This window comes from Phoenix dactylifera, unplaced genomic scaffold (assembly GCF_009389715.1).
Source record: "Phoenix dactylifera cultivar Barhee BC4 unplaced genomic scaffold, palm_55x_up_171113_PBpolish2nd_filt_p 000993F, whole genome shotgun sequence".
Taxonomy (NCBI): domain Eukaryota; kingdom Viridiplantae; phylum Streptophyta; class Magnoliopsida; order Arecales; family Arecaceae; genus Phoenix; species Phoenix dactylifera.
The window spans coordinates 78576-98033 of record NW_024068348.1 but is presented as its reverse complement, the minus strand read 5'-3'; the positions used below and the strand labels follow the sequence as shown (position 1 = coordinate 98033).

At 38.1% G+C, this 19458-nt stretch overlaps 1 protein-coding gene across 1 annotated transcript; it reads right to left on the bottom strand.

Annotated features, from left to right (window-relative positions):
- Window positions 1-6706: 6706 nt before the first annotated feature.
- LOC120107732 (actin-histidine N-methyltransferase-like) lies at window positions 6707-15739 on the bottom strand. Its single transcript, XM_039121157.1, has 5 exons — window positions 15284-15739; window positions 13366-13532; window positions 12952-13251; window positions 9570-9833; window positions 6707-7312 (listed from the first exon to the last, which is right to left on the bottom strand). The coding sequence occupies exons 1-5, from the start codon at window positions 15657-15659 to the stop codon at window positions 6944-6946; spliced, it is 1476 nt and encodes a 491-aa protein (XP_038977085.1). The 5' UTR covers window positions 15660-15739; the 3' UTR covers window positions 6707-6943.
- Window positions 15740-19458: the final 3719 nt, after the last annotated feature.

The following is a 19458-nucleotide window of genomic DNA, read 5'->3' as shown; positions in this document are numbered from 1 at the left end:
GTTAGGATAACTTGCAGTGTTTCAAACTCCACTTACCACTTTGAACCTCTCGTCCTCGCTAAGCTATATCCCAAACAACACTATCAAAATCTGAGAGAGAGTACTTAAGAGGAGATGGAGGTACCGGAGCCGGTGTCGTCCGCCATGGAACAAGAGAAAAAGCTGGGGATGGAGAAATAAAAGGAGGGATCCCCATTTCAAATGCGTGGGCTTCCATTTAGTTGTTGGTTTCCTTGAGAGGTAAAACCAAGCGTGCTTACCAAAAAAACAAAAAAAAACCAAGCGTGCTCTTCTACTTTTGCTGTTCTCAGGATAAAACAAGCCATGGCCTTACTTCAATAGGAAACGCTTGTCGACGTGATCCAATCATGGAGGCGTCTGTGATCCAATCCAAAGTAAGGCTGATGGCTCTTGCACTGTAATTGACATGATATTGGGATGGCTCTTGCCTCTTGCAAGTGAGAGGTGTTCTCAAGGTTCCAGATCTTGGTTCGGAGGCATGCATCATCATGTGATGCCTTTGGAAAAAGTAGTTGAGCCTAAATGAGGAACATGACCCTTATAATTGGTTCACAAAATTCTAACTAGTTGGTGTCTTAATGAAGATCTTCTGATATATACAAATCCACTACTTCAAAAAAAAGCTAGCAGATCACATGAACTCGATACATTTTCTCTTCCCTGCAGCGAGATATATTCATTTTCTTGGAGAAACAGATAAGATATCCAGGCACGGCCGCATTTTGATACCACCGGAGATGGCGAAAAGAAATCTAAAAAAAATAGGGTTGAAATCTTGATAGGTTTTCTACTCAAGAAAAAGAAATTAGAAAGAAAGAAATAGCTTTACAGGCTTCATTAACGCTGCACAAAACAGTTAGGTTTTAAAATCTTGATAATTGTATTTCATTTTATAATAGGACATACACATTCTTTCCGAAAACAAGCAAAAGACATAGCAGATGATGTGGAGACTGTCGTGTCATTGTCAAGGTTCCAGCTCTTGGCTCTAAGGCATGCATCTTCATGTGACACCATTGGAAAAAGTAGTTGAGCCTAAATGAGGAACTTGACCCTTATATTATGAGTTGGTTCTCGAAATTTTGACTGGTTGGTGTCTCAATGAACATCTTATGATTTATACCAATCCAGTACTAAAAAAGCAGGTAGCAGATCACATATAAAAAAAAGAGAGGATTGAAAGCTTGATAGGTTTTCCACTCAAGAAAGAAAGAAAGCTTGGCAGGCATTATTAAATCTTTAACTTTTAAAATCTTGATAATTATATCTGATTTTATAATAGGGCATTACATTCTCTCCCCCAAAATTAAAAAAAGAAAAAAGAAAAAAAAGCCAGAGAGAGGAGATATTATGGAGGCAGACCTCTTGGGCCAAGAGAGAATGATGCAAATTAATGATTATCCTTGCAAAATTTGTAGATAAGATGAGCAAGGCAACTTAATTAGTTGCTTTAAATTGGTCGAAGAAGGCTCAACCAGAAAGAAAATATGAAAGGCAACAATGATTGTGTCAACAAGGAGAACAGATTCTTACTTGATCGCAAAATCTATGCTTCGACTAACCAGTTTTGCAACTGCCAGCAACACTGATTTCTAAATGTTATTTATATAAAAAGATCTCATCAGATTGACCATAATGTTTATATGCCTTCGTTGATGTGTAGGTTGTGTGGTCACGCCCCGAGTCCGGAGCACGACAGATGCCGCATGCTTATACGGCATACCGTATAGGCAAGTAAGGCTATAGATCATATCAAAGCAATGACAAATCCTTAAAATTTATTTAAGTATTAATTTACTGGAAAAGTTCATTCTCTTCTTATTTTTTCAGACTCACAGAAGACAGAGACTCAAATAGAAGGGACATGTAGTTCATGCAACTAGTCATTAATTAGTTAGTTATTTATTTTATTATGCAGAAATCGATGGATATCAAAAAATTGGTAATTGAAATATTGAAGAATTAATGTAAGTGAATTAGTTTAATTTATGGTATTGTGTGAACTATGCCTATATTTCAAGCCTAGCCTAGTATAGTCTCTAGGACTCTACTCTAAGGAGTGTGCGGCCGTGTCATGCGCCAGAATTCAGGTGTTGGATTCGGGGCATGTTACACATGCCATTTACTTAGAACAATTGTTTGATTAATTATATTGATTGTCAGCATTTTAGCATGAATTTATTATCAACAATGTCGGCATGGAAATATAAGCACAACATGGTGAAGCAACTGATGCTTACATCCTATAGTGTCAGACATAATAACAAGGACCATTAGTAAAATTGCACAAACTGTGTTACTTTTTCTAAAGAAAAACCGCATGCATGTCTAACTTTTTGATTTCAGATTTATGTATTGTTGAAGCATTTTTCTTCTAAAATTTTGATTTTGTAACTTTAAAATGGTTATCTAACTTCTAGTGAGCTGGTGGGAGGTTGTTTTGCCCAACTTGCTTCACAGGATGTTATTGGCTCGAGATTCAGAACCATATAGGCATGGCATGGCAAGTGGCTCCTAGAGCTAAACTGTGAGGGGGTCCAATAGGTAACTCAGAAGGTCTTAAGAATTTTTTTAAAAAAATCCCTTATTATATTACATCAGAGCAACCCCTGATCTGATCCAAGTCATGATAGACCTCCTTTCGCCAAAATGCACTTAGATCTCCAGCTTTTCTGCACTAAGGGCTGCTAATTATATTTGTAGGCAACTAGTTTTCTCATGAGTACTTAAATTTTTGATGGATGCTTATATATTATTTGTGCTAGCAATGGCCTAAAGGCATACTGTTGGGGGGAAAAATGGATTGCCCCGAAACACGTGGACGTATCGCCGGCACATGATGACAGGCACCCCGGCAACAACCCCCCGAGACGGCCGGCCTTGAGGCGCCCGACATCCATGCGACCGACCTCGAGGCGCCCGATCTCGGCATCCCCGACTTCAGAAGGCTGAACCCAACTCAGCAGGCCAAGCCGACCTCAGAAGGCCGACCTTGTCGTCCACCTGCTGCGGTCATGCCCTGCAGCAGCTTCACCGCACCACGCTTCGCTCACCAGCTCAACCAGGGACCATGCCCTGCTACAACCGTCAGCAATTAATGCGCATGGTCTCCACAGATCTCCGACTTACTCCACAATTAATGTGTATGGTCTCCATAGATCTCCTGCTTACTCAAAATCTCAGGCCATCCATGGCAACTAGCTGTACACCTACGGCAATTCATTAATTCACACGACCACGCCCAATCGTGACGGCGACTCATTAATTCGCCCAGTCGCTTCACAGGTAACCTTGTATCCCTCCTATAAAAGGAAAACCTTTTCCCCTAGATCGGGGACTTCGGACTCTGGGACTCTGTCTGCAGTCTCTCTCTCTTTTTCCACGAAAGCCCCCTCTGACTTAAGCATCGGAGGACCAGCGCCGGAAACTCCGGCCACTGGCTTCTTGCAGGTCCTCCGGAGGACGCAGCCCGCCGACGTACCACCCGCACCGAAGCTCCTCCTTCTCAGCCAAGTGGTCACCCCCGGGTCCAATTTCCAGCAACACATACATTAAATAAGGTACCAAAACATGTGTCTTCTAAAATTGCAAATGCTGGCAAAGATGCGGAAAGCACGGTTTGAATGTTTATTATAAGCACAAGTGCCTTGTTGGTATGGGGCTCCATTTCCGTATGCAGCTAACTAGTATAAATTACATGAATTGGTTTTGGTCTTTTCTTGCTCCTTTGTTATTTGAAATAGAATTTCATTGAATTGTGAGGACTACTTTTTTGGGGTTTTACTTTTAATGGCTCAGTTAGTAATATTACTATTTTAACTTAAAATTTTAAGTTGAAAATTTTTCTTCCAATGCTTAAAATTGCAATTCAGAATTATAGGTTGGAAGCCAGAATATTTTTTAAATGACCCCCTTATGTATACTTTACTAAACATTTGGTTTTATAAAAATCTTCTTTATGTAGCACATTTATCCAGAGATCAAAATTAACAGTTAACACAACTCAGGCACACTCATGTTTCATAGTTGGAAGTCAAAAGGGTAAAATACTCAAGGGAAAAAAAATAAGATAATCATTTACAAAATATTCATATTTGACATTGCTCCAAAATAAGAGTATTTGACATATCAAGAAGAAATATTTCTAGCACATATTAGCAAAGTTGATTTACAATGTATCGACTTTTCTCCTTCAGTTTGGTCTCTACTTGAAAGAAGATAATAGTAGAAGCTTAGAAGCTAAAATCAAATTTATCAAGTTACACAAATCTTGGAAAAAAATATAATCAAACAGATTACAGCCACCCATGCTTTTACTCATGCAATGATAATGTGCTCTTGTGCTAAGATCATACTCTTGCATGAGCGCAACATTCTCGATAGCCCTGGGTCAATATTCCATCACATATCACCTCACAACTTCGCTCACAATTGATTAGCTTCTTCACTGAAAAACTCTGGACGTATAAGCTCAAGAGATTGAGAGGTTAATTGTGATTTTTTTTTCCTTATTTTTGATGCAAAGAGGAGGAAAGACCACCCAATTTATCAAGTCTTTGTTAGACTATTAGCTTCCATCCTTCATCCTACGTTGTCCAAACTACTTCCATCTTATACTTTACTTGCTATGCAGATCTTTGATTGTTTTCCTGCCATATGCTATTTAGTCTCTCTCTCATTTACTAGTTGATAGCCATAAAAGATCTCATGACATCACCCAAATAAAAAGCGTCTTCCCCTTGCCAAGGATCAGGACAAATGTTTGGTCATCTGGCACACCAACCCCGGCGTTTGAATGCCATATGTGTCGCATTCCTGAAGCCCCTGAAGCAAAACCAAGAAATGTTCAATGCATTGACCCACAAAACTGCCTATTCCAATAACCCCTCCCATGCAGCCAGATGTCAAAGAATCCATAGTCCAATTCATCCCAGATTGAATTCCTCCACTAAAAGGTCCAAGTTGAGAATTACTCAAACCTGTATTTCTAAGAGAGAGAAAATCTTAAATTTTATGAAGCATAAAAGTTGAATGAGATGCGCATTGGATTTCTCTTTATATCCATTAAGTAGTTTTTAGATCAATGGTCATATTATCTAATTCACTGACTCTCTTCCAAATGAGTTTCCATGGGTGCACACAAGCTCTAGTTTGTGCATTTACTTTAAACTCAAATCTTCCCATTCATTGAGGGTTCATTAACTAATTTGATAGCAAATTAAAGTATATGGCTTTTCTTTAATCAATGACAGTTGAGCCGCACTATTCCTTTCCCCAACGGTTCAAAAGTAGACGCCTCCAACTGATCAAAGTATAAAGATATTTCCCACCCACCTTCCCTTCCTGCCTGGTCCTCACATGCAAATCATGCCCCACCTCCCCCTGGCCTTTGTCTGGCAAATATATAGGAGACCCAAAGAAGATTGGGAGAAGGTGGCCTTGGCATGATAGTATTCTTTTCTCTTGGCTCTCTTGGAATGGAGAACATGGAGCAAAACATGAGAGGTGAAAAGGAGAGCTTGAGGAAGGGATACCATGTTCCAATCCACAGCCAAGTGAGGAGGATCATGCAAGAGGATGAGAAGATCGAGGACCAGCTGCAGCCTCGGGTTCTCGAGATGAGACCCGTCTTTCGGGACCTCACAAGGCAGCTCTCAAGGTCGCCCTTAGGGCGAGCAGGCCGAGCGATCGCCGTTGGAGAGTGAGTAGGATTGAACATATTGAAAGCTTTCATGGGAGAAGATTAGCAGTGGAAGAAGATTTTTCATCTATAGTTTGTTCTCTCTTTTCCTGTAAATTTGTAGGGGTTCATATAGTGCCTTCGCATGACTGCGTACTTAGGCTGTAAAGAAAAGTATGATGATTACAGAGATTACGTCTCATGGGAGTTGACGTCTATCATGATCTCTTTCTAGGCTTTTTTCTTCTTAATTTACTTATAGTTTTGTTCCAGACTATGTGAATATGTGCCATCTTGGTTTTCTTGCTTTCATTTGATCCCTTGATATGTTTTGATGTTCTTTACTTCTGAGGAGAGAAGATTAAATTCTGAACTGCACACAAAAGTTATCCTTTCTCAGGGAAAAAAGAAAAATCTCAAAAGAGCAGTCATCCTTATTTCAAATTGATGTCTCCGGAGCTGTAACATTTGCCCTCTATTTATCCAGATTTCTGAAACATAACAATGAGACTTATTAGATTACCATGCAACTTTTCCAGTTCCCTTGTTTAACAAAAAAAGGGAAAGCTTTCCAGTTTCCTTCTGATTCTGAAAATATAATAACAGCGTATGACCAAAATTGGTTAGGCATGTCAAGAGGAGGAAGTTACAGTCTTGGATCAAGCCATACATATCTGAACCTCGTACTACATACAATACTACCAACCACAAAAGATAAGAAATAGATAAGAAGTGGCACGCCTCTATTGACGTCATATCTGGAGAGCTTAATTTCCTGAGAAAGAGTTGAAAAGAACAAAATTTGGTTACCAGACTCCTGCTTTTGTTAAATTGCCATTCATCAGAAAACTGACGCACTTCTGATGACAGCCTATTGCAGTGTTCCCATAGATCCAACAATTTCCAAAGTTTTTCTGGAGCTTTTACATCTCAAACTCTATATTTCTGAGTGAGACAATGATCCATCACTTGAATCCAATATCTTTAAATGATGTCTAAGAGTTGGACAGAAGAACTAAAGGTAGAATAGCATAATCCTTGAAAGCATGTCTATTGTTTGCTGCTTGTAATGAAAGAACTGCCCAAGTTAACATGGGAAGAAACAATTACAGAAAAAAAAATAATGTCATGGTAGGTTTCTGAAAAAGAAGAGTTTGATGATCCAATGAGCCAATGTATAACTTGGGGCATTCATATTAAAAAAAATTGAATAAAGCCAGTAACAGAACAAACACACTAACTTTAGGCAGTGGACTTTTCCTCTGATAGCATCTTGACTCTTTGAGTAAGCTTGCGCATCACATCTTTGATCATCAACTTCTTTTGCATCCTAAATTGGATGGCCAGTTCTTTTGAACTGGAAACATTTCCTTTCAAAATGGATTCATCCTCCATTATCTTTGTCGGGAAGTGCTCGAGTGCAATGACAGATAGGGCAATAACAGTTCGGAGAGCAGCCACTTCAATGGGCACTCCTAAAGGAGCTTCCTCTGATAATGACATTAGAGTGTTCAAATCGTGCCTTTGTGCTGTTTCCTCGTCATTTGAGAGAAGTACTCGTAGGGCAGCTAATAAGCGGCCATCTACCAATTCAGGACCCCCCAAGCTTACCTGAAAGGAAACAAAAGAGATTTTACAGAGAAAACTTTCAGAAACCAAATGATGCACATTGATTTTGCAAAGCAACACTGTGGTTGCTTAAGAAGATATTCAAATGTTAAACATTTATAACAACCAGCAAACAGGCGCAAGCCCACAGGTATGTGGACAATAAAATGAAGGCTGCTTTCTGATTACCATTCAAGATGGTATGAAGGAATAGATAATTCTTAGGAAGAACATGAAAGGTGAGCTTGTAATTAGGAGGCAGAAGTCAATTTAATTGTGTTATTTAAGAATTTAGCATATTCTGTTTCTCTAAGCTACTATACAAACCTACAACCTTTCCATCAATCCCTAACAAATAAGTCCTCAGCTTCAATACTTCTTACTAGCAAGAAACTTTCTTCGTACTAACAGTCATATTCACAGCCTGGATTGTTATAGTTCTCAAGTCTTCAAGGGCAGCAAATAATGGTACGCCTAATTCGCTCTCCCATCTGCAAGATTAGGTATGTACATCATGGTACAGAAGAGGAGGTGAATACATGAGAGCTCAATCGATGAGAATCAGTGTTTTCTGAGAGTTTTCTATGCTTATAGTACTGAAAGTTATTTATCTTAAAGAAAAAATAAAAGTTAGGACAGGGAATCAGTGTTTTCTGAGAGTTTTCTATGCTTATAGCACTGAAAGATCTTTATCTTAAAGAAAAAATAAAAGATAGAACAGGCCGTCCTTCATTTGTTAATTTTAACAAAAGTGTTGCTAGTCAAGCCAATTGATCAATTGGTCAACTTAAATTGGTTGATACAAGCTGGAACGGAGATGTCATGACGAAAGTCTCACAGTAATAAGAAATTCTGCAGTTTCTCTGAGTTGTTGATGCAGGATATTTTTGCAATTTGTTACTAGTTATTTGGGACATGAGAAATTTGAATGCTAATGTCAAGCTGCCCCACTATTTCCAACTTTAATTTTTTGTACTTCAGTCATTATCGATTCAGAATATCAAGAGTCAAAGACTGAGCATGGGTTTAGATAAGGAGTTTTTGAGTGTTTTTAAGTTTTAGTGTAGAGGAACCAAGGTATAGCATATACGGTTAGAGCATCACTACCAAAATCAGAACATATAACCAATTTGGAACAGCCTTTTCCATCATCATGACATCAAAAGGAGTCAAAGAAAAAAATACTTTAATTCAGGGATGAGATAAATATTATATTTATTACTTGTTGCATGATGTCTATTCCGTAAATTGGTTCTCAAGCATTTCTCTATTGATTTCCAAAATTACTAGGAAATTGTTTTGAACAAGTATTTTACATGCTTTCTAGGAATGTGACAACATTAAAGTGAATAAATGCATAATGTAAATCTCCTAGGCATGAAGGAGATATAATTAGTTATACTCAAGTTGTATTTCCTCCTCTTGTTCCCTACAGCATGTTTCAATCCATGTTTTTGGCCCAACATCCAGTAGTCCTAGCTCTAAGTACTGCATGAGTTGCCAACCAAAAAGCTCTAGTTAAAGGCAGATTTACAATATTAGTACCTTATATTCATATCATTGTTCAACAAAACTGTTTGAACCAAGAACCGCAATTTTCGTACTGGGTACTATATTAGAACCATATCGATTAGGTACAGTACGGTACATCCTCATACCAAAATAGCTTTCTAACTATTGTTCTCAATTTTTATCTCAGTATGCCTCAATACAGATCGATACACCTCGTTACGGACCAGTACATACCTCGGTATAGGGTGGTCCAGGGCGGTATGCCTCAGTACAAGGCAGTACGCCTCGGTACGGAGCTTGTACCGACTTAAAATTAAGTTTCGTACTGATTTTCTTCCTGTACGGTACGGTAGACCATGATTTAAACCATAACCATACACACATCTGTGATATTGGCACCCCATATTCATAACATTGTTCAACAGAACTATTTGAATCAAAGCTTTACACACATGCGCACAAACACACACACACATTACACATCAGAAGTCCAGATTCATATCATTAGTAGCACAGATTCATATCATTGTTCAAAAGAACTGTTTGAATCATAACCAATCACACACATAGACACACACATTACACATTAGTAGTTAGATTCATATTATTGTTCACAAGAGCTGTTTGAATACACACACATTTGCAAGTAAAGGGAAAAGAAATAATAAAGTTGCATGATATTAAGTATTATGGATCTATTTCAATTAAACCAATTTGATTAAGCAGAATTAATAGTTTAGTAGCAAACCTTGAGCAGAGCCTGATCTCCCTGTAAATTTAACTGGGATAAAATCTCCTCCTGCCAATGTTTGGGAGATAAAAAGCTGGGGGTTGAAACTCCAGCAGCCATACTAGCAGCATCAAGAAGAGTTCCATCATACTTTAGTTCAACATAGTCAAATGGATTTGATGGAATCACAAACCCATAATCAAGAAGGAAAAGGTCATTGCTTAAACAACCATAGTTCAGCATTACTGGAGTATCTTGCTCAATGGGTGTTTCTGCTACAACCTGTGCATGTTGCAAATCAATTATTCAACTCCAGGGAAATGTTAAATTGTGTTCAATATTCATGGAACTCTTCCATAATTTAAGGAAGGTTAAAAACACAATCTCAATATTTATTTTGGCATCATCCATGAGTGTCTCCAAAAAAAAATATCTGGGTAGAGATACAGATGCAATATTTGCATCCTTACATAGTAATTTGTAAAGCTGTATGCAAAAGGACATAATAGCATGAACCTAGGGAACATATTCACTTTTACCAATTCAATAAGGTGGCACAACAATTACATGTTTCACTTCTAGTGGTAAGACCCCATTGCAAAAAAAAGATTTTCTATCATTTTGGCCACTGCAGATGTTTTTTTAGCAAAGGGTTTAAACAATGCTACATACAAAAACAAAATATAAAATACAAAAAACAGATTTCATTTCTGGGTCATTTCACTTTCTTTGTCATTGGTGCCCCACACTAATAGCATCTGGGAAAAGTGAACTTTGGATCACTCACACATGCCATCATCCACAAAAGAGTTGTATTAAGAGAGATAAGCTACAGTGCTATCGTCAGAGTTTGAGCCACAACTCTATCAAAAACTACATGGTGACCATCTGAAATTAAGATTCCAGATAATTTTACATTACCAGAAGTATCAAAAACTTCAATCAAATATTTTGGGGGAATCCTTACATGAACGTCAATTTAAAACAAAATAAACTATACAAGTAGAACTAAAAGCCAAAACATATAGTGGGTCATATAAATAGAAAAACTACACCATTTGACATGTTCTAGGAATTCTAAAATACTTTAGAATCAAATTAGCAAGTCTTCCCTTCACATTAGTAATTGTACATATAGTGACAAAAGATGTATAGGCAAGAAACTTCTAGAATAATTGATTTCTTTTTTCACTTTTAAAATTGTCATCGTCACAGATCATATGCATTTTACACCATTAGGATGTTGGTCAAAAGCTAGTAGTGGGGTCTTACCCCCTCCCTTTTCTCTCTCGCATGCGCTCATACATATAGAAAGCAGAAATCCATTCACTGAATATCTAGGTTAGCAAATACAAAGGGGAAAACTCTGCTGATTGTTGAATCACCAACATTAATTTGGACAAAACTAATCTTAAGGTTATTGAGCTATGTCACATCTGTAGCAGAGAGTCTTGAGTGGATGTGAACTTTACAAAAACATGGTAACTCTATTAATCAAGTACAAAGGCTATTCATTATACAAAGTTAAACAATGCAATAATAAAAAAAAGACAGCACAGTGCAAGAGGCTCCCACCATTGCAGAGTATGGGGAAGGTCAAATGTACTCAACCTTACCCCCACATGCAGAGAGACTATTTTCATAATTAAACAATGCATGCAATGGCAAAGAAACAAAATCATAAGTATCATCAAATTATAAAAGTTTCTAAAAACTAGGCACTGAAAGAATGAGACCATAATAGAAAAGATTGATCTCAAAGTGACATTGACAAGTTATTCTAGAAAGGTTTAAAATTCTGCTCATAGCAGGTTTAGACTAGTTGGTGCATATCGTACAAGCCCAAAGCTGATGCATAACATATCAGCCCAAAGCCAATACTGGAGGGAGGGGGCCTGTATACCCATCTTGAAAACTGGTGGCAAGCCAACCCGACTCAAGGCATATCAAGCCCCAATCGAGCCATATTGACCCAACCAGATGTCGAACCGAGTGCTACCACCAAGTACTACTTGGTGAGGGTGCAAACTAGAGCAGTGGATAAAATCTTTGGAAATTGGTACCAAGGAACTGGCTTAGGGTTTGTGTCCCACCCTCACCCGGATTTCAACTGGAATTTCTACCATCATAATTCTCACATAATAATAATAATAAATAATAATAGTAACAACAACTGGATTTCCACTAGCCTTTCTACTATCCTATCTCCCAAATAATAATAAAAATAAATAACAATAGTAATAACAACTCCTTGTTTTCCATCATTTTAAGGTAAGAACAAATATAGGAAGAAGCCAGCAGTCCTTTGGATGCAATTTCTGCAGGATTAAGCAACAAACATCAGATTTTGGGCTAGAAAAGCATTCTAGCTTGGTAAACCCACAGCACCCTTTTTCTATTGTTTGAAAATTGACTTTTTAGTTTTTAATGAAAAATAATGCTGGGATTTTATTATTGGAAGATCTAAAGGCTATGATTAGAATGGAAACAAGATTAAAATCAAGGAAAATTAGTTGATTGCAAGATACATTCTTGATGTGTTTTTGGATTTGATGAAACAGAAAATCAACCATAGGAAATGATTTCAACTATTAATATTAATTCAATGATTTCCAAGAAATTCAAACTAGTAAGATTCATCAACTTAAAGATGGTCTTGTATCGAACTTCTTTAATCCTTGCTTGGATTTTGGGAGTTTGAAGATGATGAGAAAAACAAAGAGTTTTTTTCACATCTTTAACCCATTAAATCGGTTCGGTCATCAACTCAATCTTTCTGATCTTCAAGAGCCTAGAAGGCTCGACAGGAAGAAGAGCCCAAACTTCCATTTCTCCTACTCGTTGTCCCCCTTGCTTCGCCCTTCCTCTAAGGATGAATGTTATATGTTCGAAGAAAATGATTTCTCAGAATTCATCAAATTGAAAACATAATATCCATTAATTCAAAGAAGTCTATTGACCTGATTGCATTTCACTTGTCAATAATAGCACATATTTGTTTTCAATACATTTTTAATTGCATGTCACATAATGTTATTCAGTAAGCTAACAACATATAAACTTCTGGAGACATCCAAACAAACCATGACTAGGGTACCCAAAGCAATACCTATACCATATTTCTTGCAAAGAAAAATATCAAGATGACAACAAAGAATAAGAAAAACAAAAAATGAACGCCAAAATAAGCTGCATCAAAGGTGTATCAGGAATCTCAAAGCATATGGATCGACACACTTTGCTAGCACTTCACATGGTATAGACTGTACCATACACATGCATGGTTGAGACAAGGTTGATATGTGGTATTCTGAAATTTGGATTCAAAGTAGCAATTTCGACCCATAAAACCATAAAACAGCAATACTTTTGTAGGGTAGACTATGTTTGAAGAACTTACCTTTAATGACATATTTGGGCTGTCTAGATCTTGTTCCTGAACAATTCGAGCATTTGGTTGAAAGCTGTGGTTGCACATATCTATGAGTGGGAGCAGCATAGGTATGTCAGCATTTTTTCCATTAGGAAGGATCTCACCATGCAAACGGAAGGCTCTAGAAGAAACTGCCGACAAGGCCCAGCCAAGTGAAGATGCATTTACATCTTGACCTCCAAAAGGATGATCTTTCAAAGCAACATCCTCAAGCATAAGCTTAATTTCTTTCTCAAACTCAAGAAGAAAGCGACATCTCTTATTTACCTGAAACAGTATTTAATCATGATTGTAATAAATAAATCAACTCAAGATCTTGGCTTGGATTCCTGCACAAAAACAGCATCCGAAAGAAAGTAACTAATTTAAGATTTCAACAACCTGGTGAAGAAGAGGAGCATATTGCAGGTTCTTTATGTCTTCCCTGGAAAAGAAAATTGGAACATTGAAAGCTTCTGGTAAATTGCTGATATACGGCCACCAAAAGGAACCAACCATTGCCCTTTCTTGAAGAAGCCTCAAGCCCAATCTCATAGCCCATAATTCCTCTGTCACATGCTCCCCGCAGGGTCCAATTTACTCCTTACTAAAAACTCAATATAGCCTAATTTGCAAGATAGAATGTCACAGACTAAATTGAGCCACAAAGACTGACAGCATGAGGCCCAGCACATTATCAAATGAAAAAAACTTTCTTGCAACCACATTTCTATCTAATAAGGAAGTAGCCATATGAGATCTTCGAGAACAACTTATGGTGCTCTTCGAAGTCTATTTTCAACTCTGAGAAACAGGTGATTTCATACAACAGATGCATAATGTAGCATCTGGGATGTTCATGTCCACCTGCATAGATACTGTTATTTTCAAATATTTGGGCTTGCCTCTATCATATGAGAGAGATATTCAAACTTGGCTCTAAGTTTGGAAAAAGCTTATCCATAGTTGCTTAAGTTTATCTAGTAATCAAAATGAACAAGCCAAGCCTCAAGAAGGGCATCTTAGAAAGAAAAAAGGTTATTGTATTTATCCCATCTATTGTGTTTTCTCCCCAGTCCTTTTGGTTGCTCTTTATTTTGATTCATAGATCAAGGTTAGAAACTTGGTTTCAATTTCACCATGCAAAATAATTTTGGCATAAAGGATTTTAGCAGTCCGGCGATTTCAAATCATGTTCAAGGTTTTAGTTGAAACAAAAATGTTAAATAAAAATAACTAATAAAAATAATAAAGAAGAGAGCAAGCCTTGGTGCAACATTAAAATTGCTTCATTATGACTTAGGTGTTACAAGTTCAAAACACGAAAAGAGCCTCACCCCACACGGGGTTGCAGCAACATGTATCTGACCCTCTCTAGATCCTGCAATGGCAGAAGCTTATTGGCTGACCTTTTTACAAATAGGAAAAAAAAATATATCAACGATGTCAAATGTCATTTTGGAGTATATTATATTGTTTCCAACCTTCGAATGTATTATCTATAATTTTAATGGTCTAAAACTTCTAAATGTTGTTAACAGTCATTGAAAAATTGTACAAATGAAATAAATACTAGGAACCAATACAAGTTTGAAAAGTAGACTAGATACCATATCGGTATTATAATATGTTATTTTGTTTAGAATCTTATAAACCAAATACATGCATGCACATGAAAATAACAAAACTTTTAAAACTTTTTACATATGTATCCTAATGCCTGACTGTTAATTATTTTTGGTACTACACTTTTAGTTGTTGCTTGATGCTTGAATAAGATTGAATATCCTATATACTAGAATATAATGATCATATTAGAGAGGATCTTGTAGGCTCTATTCTTTGGTTTAGTTCCTATATCAAGCAAAATCAAAAAAATATGGCAGCCATTACCTAATCTCAACAAGTTAGATAAGAGAAAAAACACATGGTACAAAAGAAGAAGAAGAAGTTTAGAACTTAAAAAAACAATTTTTTCAAGAAATTCCCATCACTTGTCAAAGGTGGAGGAAAAACAAGCAATGAACTCATAAGACTCAGGGGAAAAGTCTTTCTTTTCCCACTGAGCGTAAGACAAACAAACAAACAAATAGATTAAACGAACCCAACTGTTTCTCAACCAAAAACTTAAAATTTCAAGCAATGAACTCGCAACTGCTCCTTCTCTTTTCCTTGTATTTCGGAAAATGCTTAATGTACTCCCAGAATAGTTTTTTCTTTCTCAGATTTTCTTATCGTTTGATTGGATTCAGCAAAATACTTTAACAAGCAACAAAAATCAAAACCCAAAGAAGAAAACTTATGATGGAAAGCCAATTACCAGGCACTCGGCGAGCCAATTGGCTCAGGACGGAATCAGGACCCTCTCCACCGCCATCGGGCTCGGGGTCTCGGCGTAATCGAAGGGGAAGGTGGCTCGGGAGGACGACGAGCTCCGACCGTTGGGGGATGTCGTCGGTGGCGACGACACCGAGCCCGTGGTAGGGGTGATCGGCTATTTTGAGCTTGGGGTGGAGGAGGCCGCCCTCCCTCCGCACCCACCGGACGAGGTCCGGCGGGTGGGGGACGATGCGCGCCGCTGCTGTCACCGGCGGCGCGGAGGATGTCAATTGGCGGCGGTGGGTGAGGGAGGATGTCGACGAGGTCACGAAGTCGACGGTCGCGGTTAGCACCTTAGAGGCCGCCGACGCCGCCATTTTTAGTAGTGGAGGGAGAGTGGGTTTCGAAGAAGATAATGTGAGGGTAGCAGGGCTGTCGCTGTGCCTCCATCTGGGTCCAAGATATGAAACCGGTAGGTCCCTGGATGTCGCCTGAAACCATATTTAATAATTGCTTGAGAAATTTGTTAACTAATACATGATATATTTATCATTTTGATAGATTTTATTGTGATCATTAACTATGAAAAACAATCATATGAAGTTTTTGTTCCTAAGCAAAAAAAAATATGAATTTTTTGTTAATCTGCCTATATTATTATATTGATCAAGGTCAAAAACACATATGTCAATATATTTTAATTTTAAAAAAAAGTATAGTAACACCTGTTCAAATTTGGATGAGAAATATGTTCTAGCCATCCATCTCTAAATTTTAGTGACTTCTAAATTTTTAAAAATTTTAGTTATATATTTTTTTTATTTGTTGCAATATGGTCTAGCCACCTATCTCAGTTGAAAATTATTATCATGTGATCGTCAAGTGACGACACTTCGGGCTCAGCACCGTCACATTCATGCCCATTAGGAACAAATTAGGGTACAAGATGCCGGTCCAGTTGGTCCGACAGGCGTGGATGTAGATCTAGTAGAGGAGGCGGCACTTGATGGAATCTTCAACTGCTTGGCTTACAACAACAATATTTAGACAGTAGAAAATTTGAAGAAAGAAGCTTTCCTAGCTCGACCATTTTGCGTGCTATGTGGTAGCGGGGAAGAGCCCACAAGCCATCTCTTCCAAACTAGTGATTACTCAGGGCTCATTTGATTCGCGGAAAAAAAAAAAAAGGAAAAGTGTGGTCAACGGAAAATTAATGAAATACCTCTTGTTTGGTTGGAGTTTTCAAAAGAGAGAAACGGAAAAGTTGTATTCCTATGGAAATATGATTCCCACATTTCATGGCAAACTCTTTCCCATAAGAAACATGAGAAAGTTACTTTCCCATAAGGCGGAAATCACTCCATTTTTATTTTTTTTCAAAAAGGCTCTTCAGCATTAAAGAAGCATTAAAGAGGCATTAAAGACCTAATTCTTATTAAGGGTATAATAGAAATTATACATAATTTTTCCAGGAGAGTGGATGGTCAACCAAACATAAGCACTTTGAAAATTTATCACTTTCCCATTGTTAACCAAACATGCCAAAAGTACTTTCCTAGGCATCCTCTTCCTAGGAATCTGCTTTCCAGGAATCATATTCTTATGAGAAAAAATGCTTCCCGCAAACCAAACAAGCCCTGAGATCATCTAGCCAACTCGCTCCCAAAACGGGCATGGGACTACCTAGTCACCATTGCATATGGAACGAGAGAAATGGCAGGGTGTTCAGATATGCTCCCCGCTCAGAGTTATGGAGACATGCTACTCCTTGCTTGCCTACAGGGAACAAAGTCCAGCCCCAGACCATCAAAATATTGAAGCTTTTCAAATCTAGACGACACAAAACCAGCGAGGCAGGAGTTTCAGAACGATCAACAACAACAACAAAAAAAAACAAAACACAATCTTCCATTTTCTTTTTCATGTACATTGCACATTCCTATTTAAGGCTGCAAATGGGTTGGGTTGACCCATGATCCGACTCGACCCGACTCGCTTAGATCCCACCCGACTCGCTTAGATCCCACCCGACTCGTTTTGGATGACCTGTGGGGCCAGATCGGGTCTTAAAATTGGACCCGTTCCATTTCTAGGTCGGGTTTAGATTTATTGAACCCAAACCCAACCCAACTTGGCTCGTTTGAAATTTAGATAATTTTGGATTTTCAATCATATGAACCGACCCGACCCGAATCTGTAAAACTATTTGGGCCCGCGAGGGTGCAAACAAATTCTGAAGCCATGGATGGGCTAAACCCGAACCGGACCCGACCTAGACTTGAAGTTTTTGGGTTATACATAGTTCTGACCCGGTCCGAATGACCCGTTGGGTCAAAACTTGTAGCGATAGACCCGACCTAATCCGACCTGATCTTCTATTGGGTTGGGTCTGGGTCCAAAATTAGGATCCGAACAAGAAACCGGATTGGGTAATAGTCACTCATGACCTGACCCGACCCATTTGCAACCCTATTACTATTGCTAATTTATATTGAAGTATAAATATATAACAGGGATTTATCGAAGACTAAAGTTGGGACCCACATGTAAATGCTAAACAATCCTGGTAATGTTAAATTTTTCAGGAACATACTAGTAAGTAGATTTAGAATTTTCTACTTAGGTTGAAAATATTATAGGATTCGTAGGTTGAGCCAGTACAAACAGTAAAATCAAAAGATTACAGGCTTTAGAGTGGACCAACCTCAATCCTATATAGAGGAAAAAAAAAAAAAAAGGTATCTTCTTTTTTCTCTAAACAAGCTCAATCTTCCAAACAAGTCTTAAAAGAAAAGACAGACATTAACCTAAAATATAGATTCCTCTAAACAAGCTTTGTCCATCATCCAACTCCAATTACATAGCAGGCTACAAATCCCTATATGGTCCATCAAACTTAATGGACTTTAATAAGACCATCATTTCAATGAGCTACGTTCATTCGATATACATCGTGTTTGAGCTGTTGCTAGACTATATATAATCCAATGAAAAGAGGTTATAGCTATCGCTAGGATGACTTCAAGCTTTGTTTGGTTACCAAGAATCCAGAGGAGCTTCCCTTTACGCACGCACGCGCACACAGATAGAGTGAGAAAGATGTTGTCCATTCGTCTTTGTTTCTTGAGAGCTCCCAGCCCCTGACCATCTCAGGGTGAACTTTGATGGTCGTGTGACCGGCGATGAAGATAAAGCAAGAGTGGGTTTTGTGATCAGAAGTCACGATTCACAGGTTATTGCTACGGGCGGGCAAAGCACATATGGACTATCAACTTTAGGGGCGGAGCTCAGGGCAGCATGAAAATGTATCTCCTACGCGAGACGGCAGCTGAAGGCGGAGCGCATCATCCTTGAGATCAACTCAACCACGGTGATCGATTGGCTATGCGAGGAGGGGTGAAGGAGAGATGTGAGTCTCCTACTCGATGACATCCGATGGATGGTGAGAGACTGTACCGACTTTCAGGCGGTGCATGTGTATAAGGAGGCAAATATAGCTGTCGATTGAGTTGCATCATTTGTAGCACAGCACTCTGGAGGAGTTCTATGGATCAACCAAGATATCCTTCCTTTGCAGTTTTGTCAAATTATTGCTCTTGATTCTGCTGATTGTACCTATACTAGAATAGGATGAGCAGCTGTTGTAAAAAAAATAAAAAATTAAAAATTAAAAAAAAAAGGAAAGATGCTGTCCTCTTATATCAATTTTTAAGTCCGTAAGCAACGCTGGAACAATTCAACGCAGGGAATTCGATTACTTATAGAGGGCTGTATGGCCTTCCTTACCTACTTATATATGTTTCCTCTTTAATTACAAATCTATACCATCGATCTATCTTTAAAAGAAGAAACTTATGCCCTTCATTTCATAAGCATCCCAATAAGTACGGAAATCAGAAATATGACAATGATGAGTCCAGCAGACAAGTCTTCCTCAAATCGGATTGATATCTGGCGTTCAATTTCCTCCTGGAAAAGAATTCACAAAAACCAAATGCCATGAGAATGATGGACATGAAGACAGTAAAAGGTGCAAGGTACCCAAAGAAAAGCTAGAAGAACAAGTATTTCATTGAAATTGGAGCCGTTATATGACCTTCACTTCATGAATAAACAAAATGAAATATCTCATGGATTTGGACATCCATTTACCTTCGTTTCATGGACAACATGAGA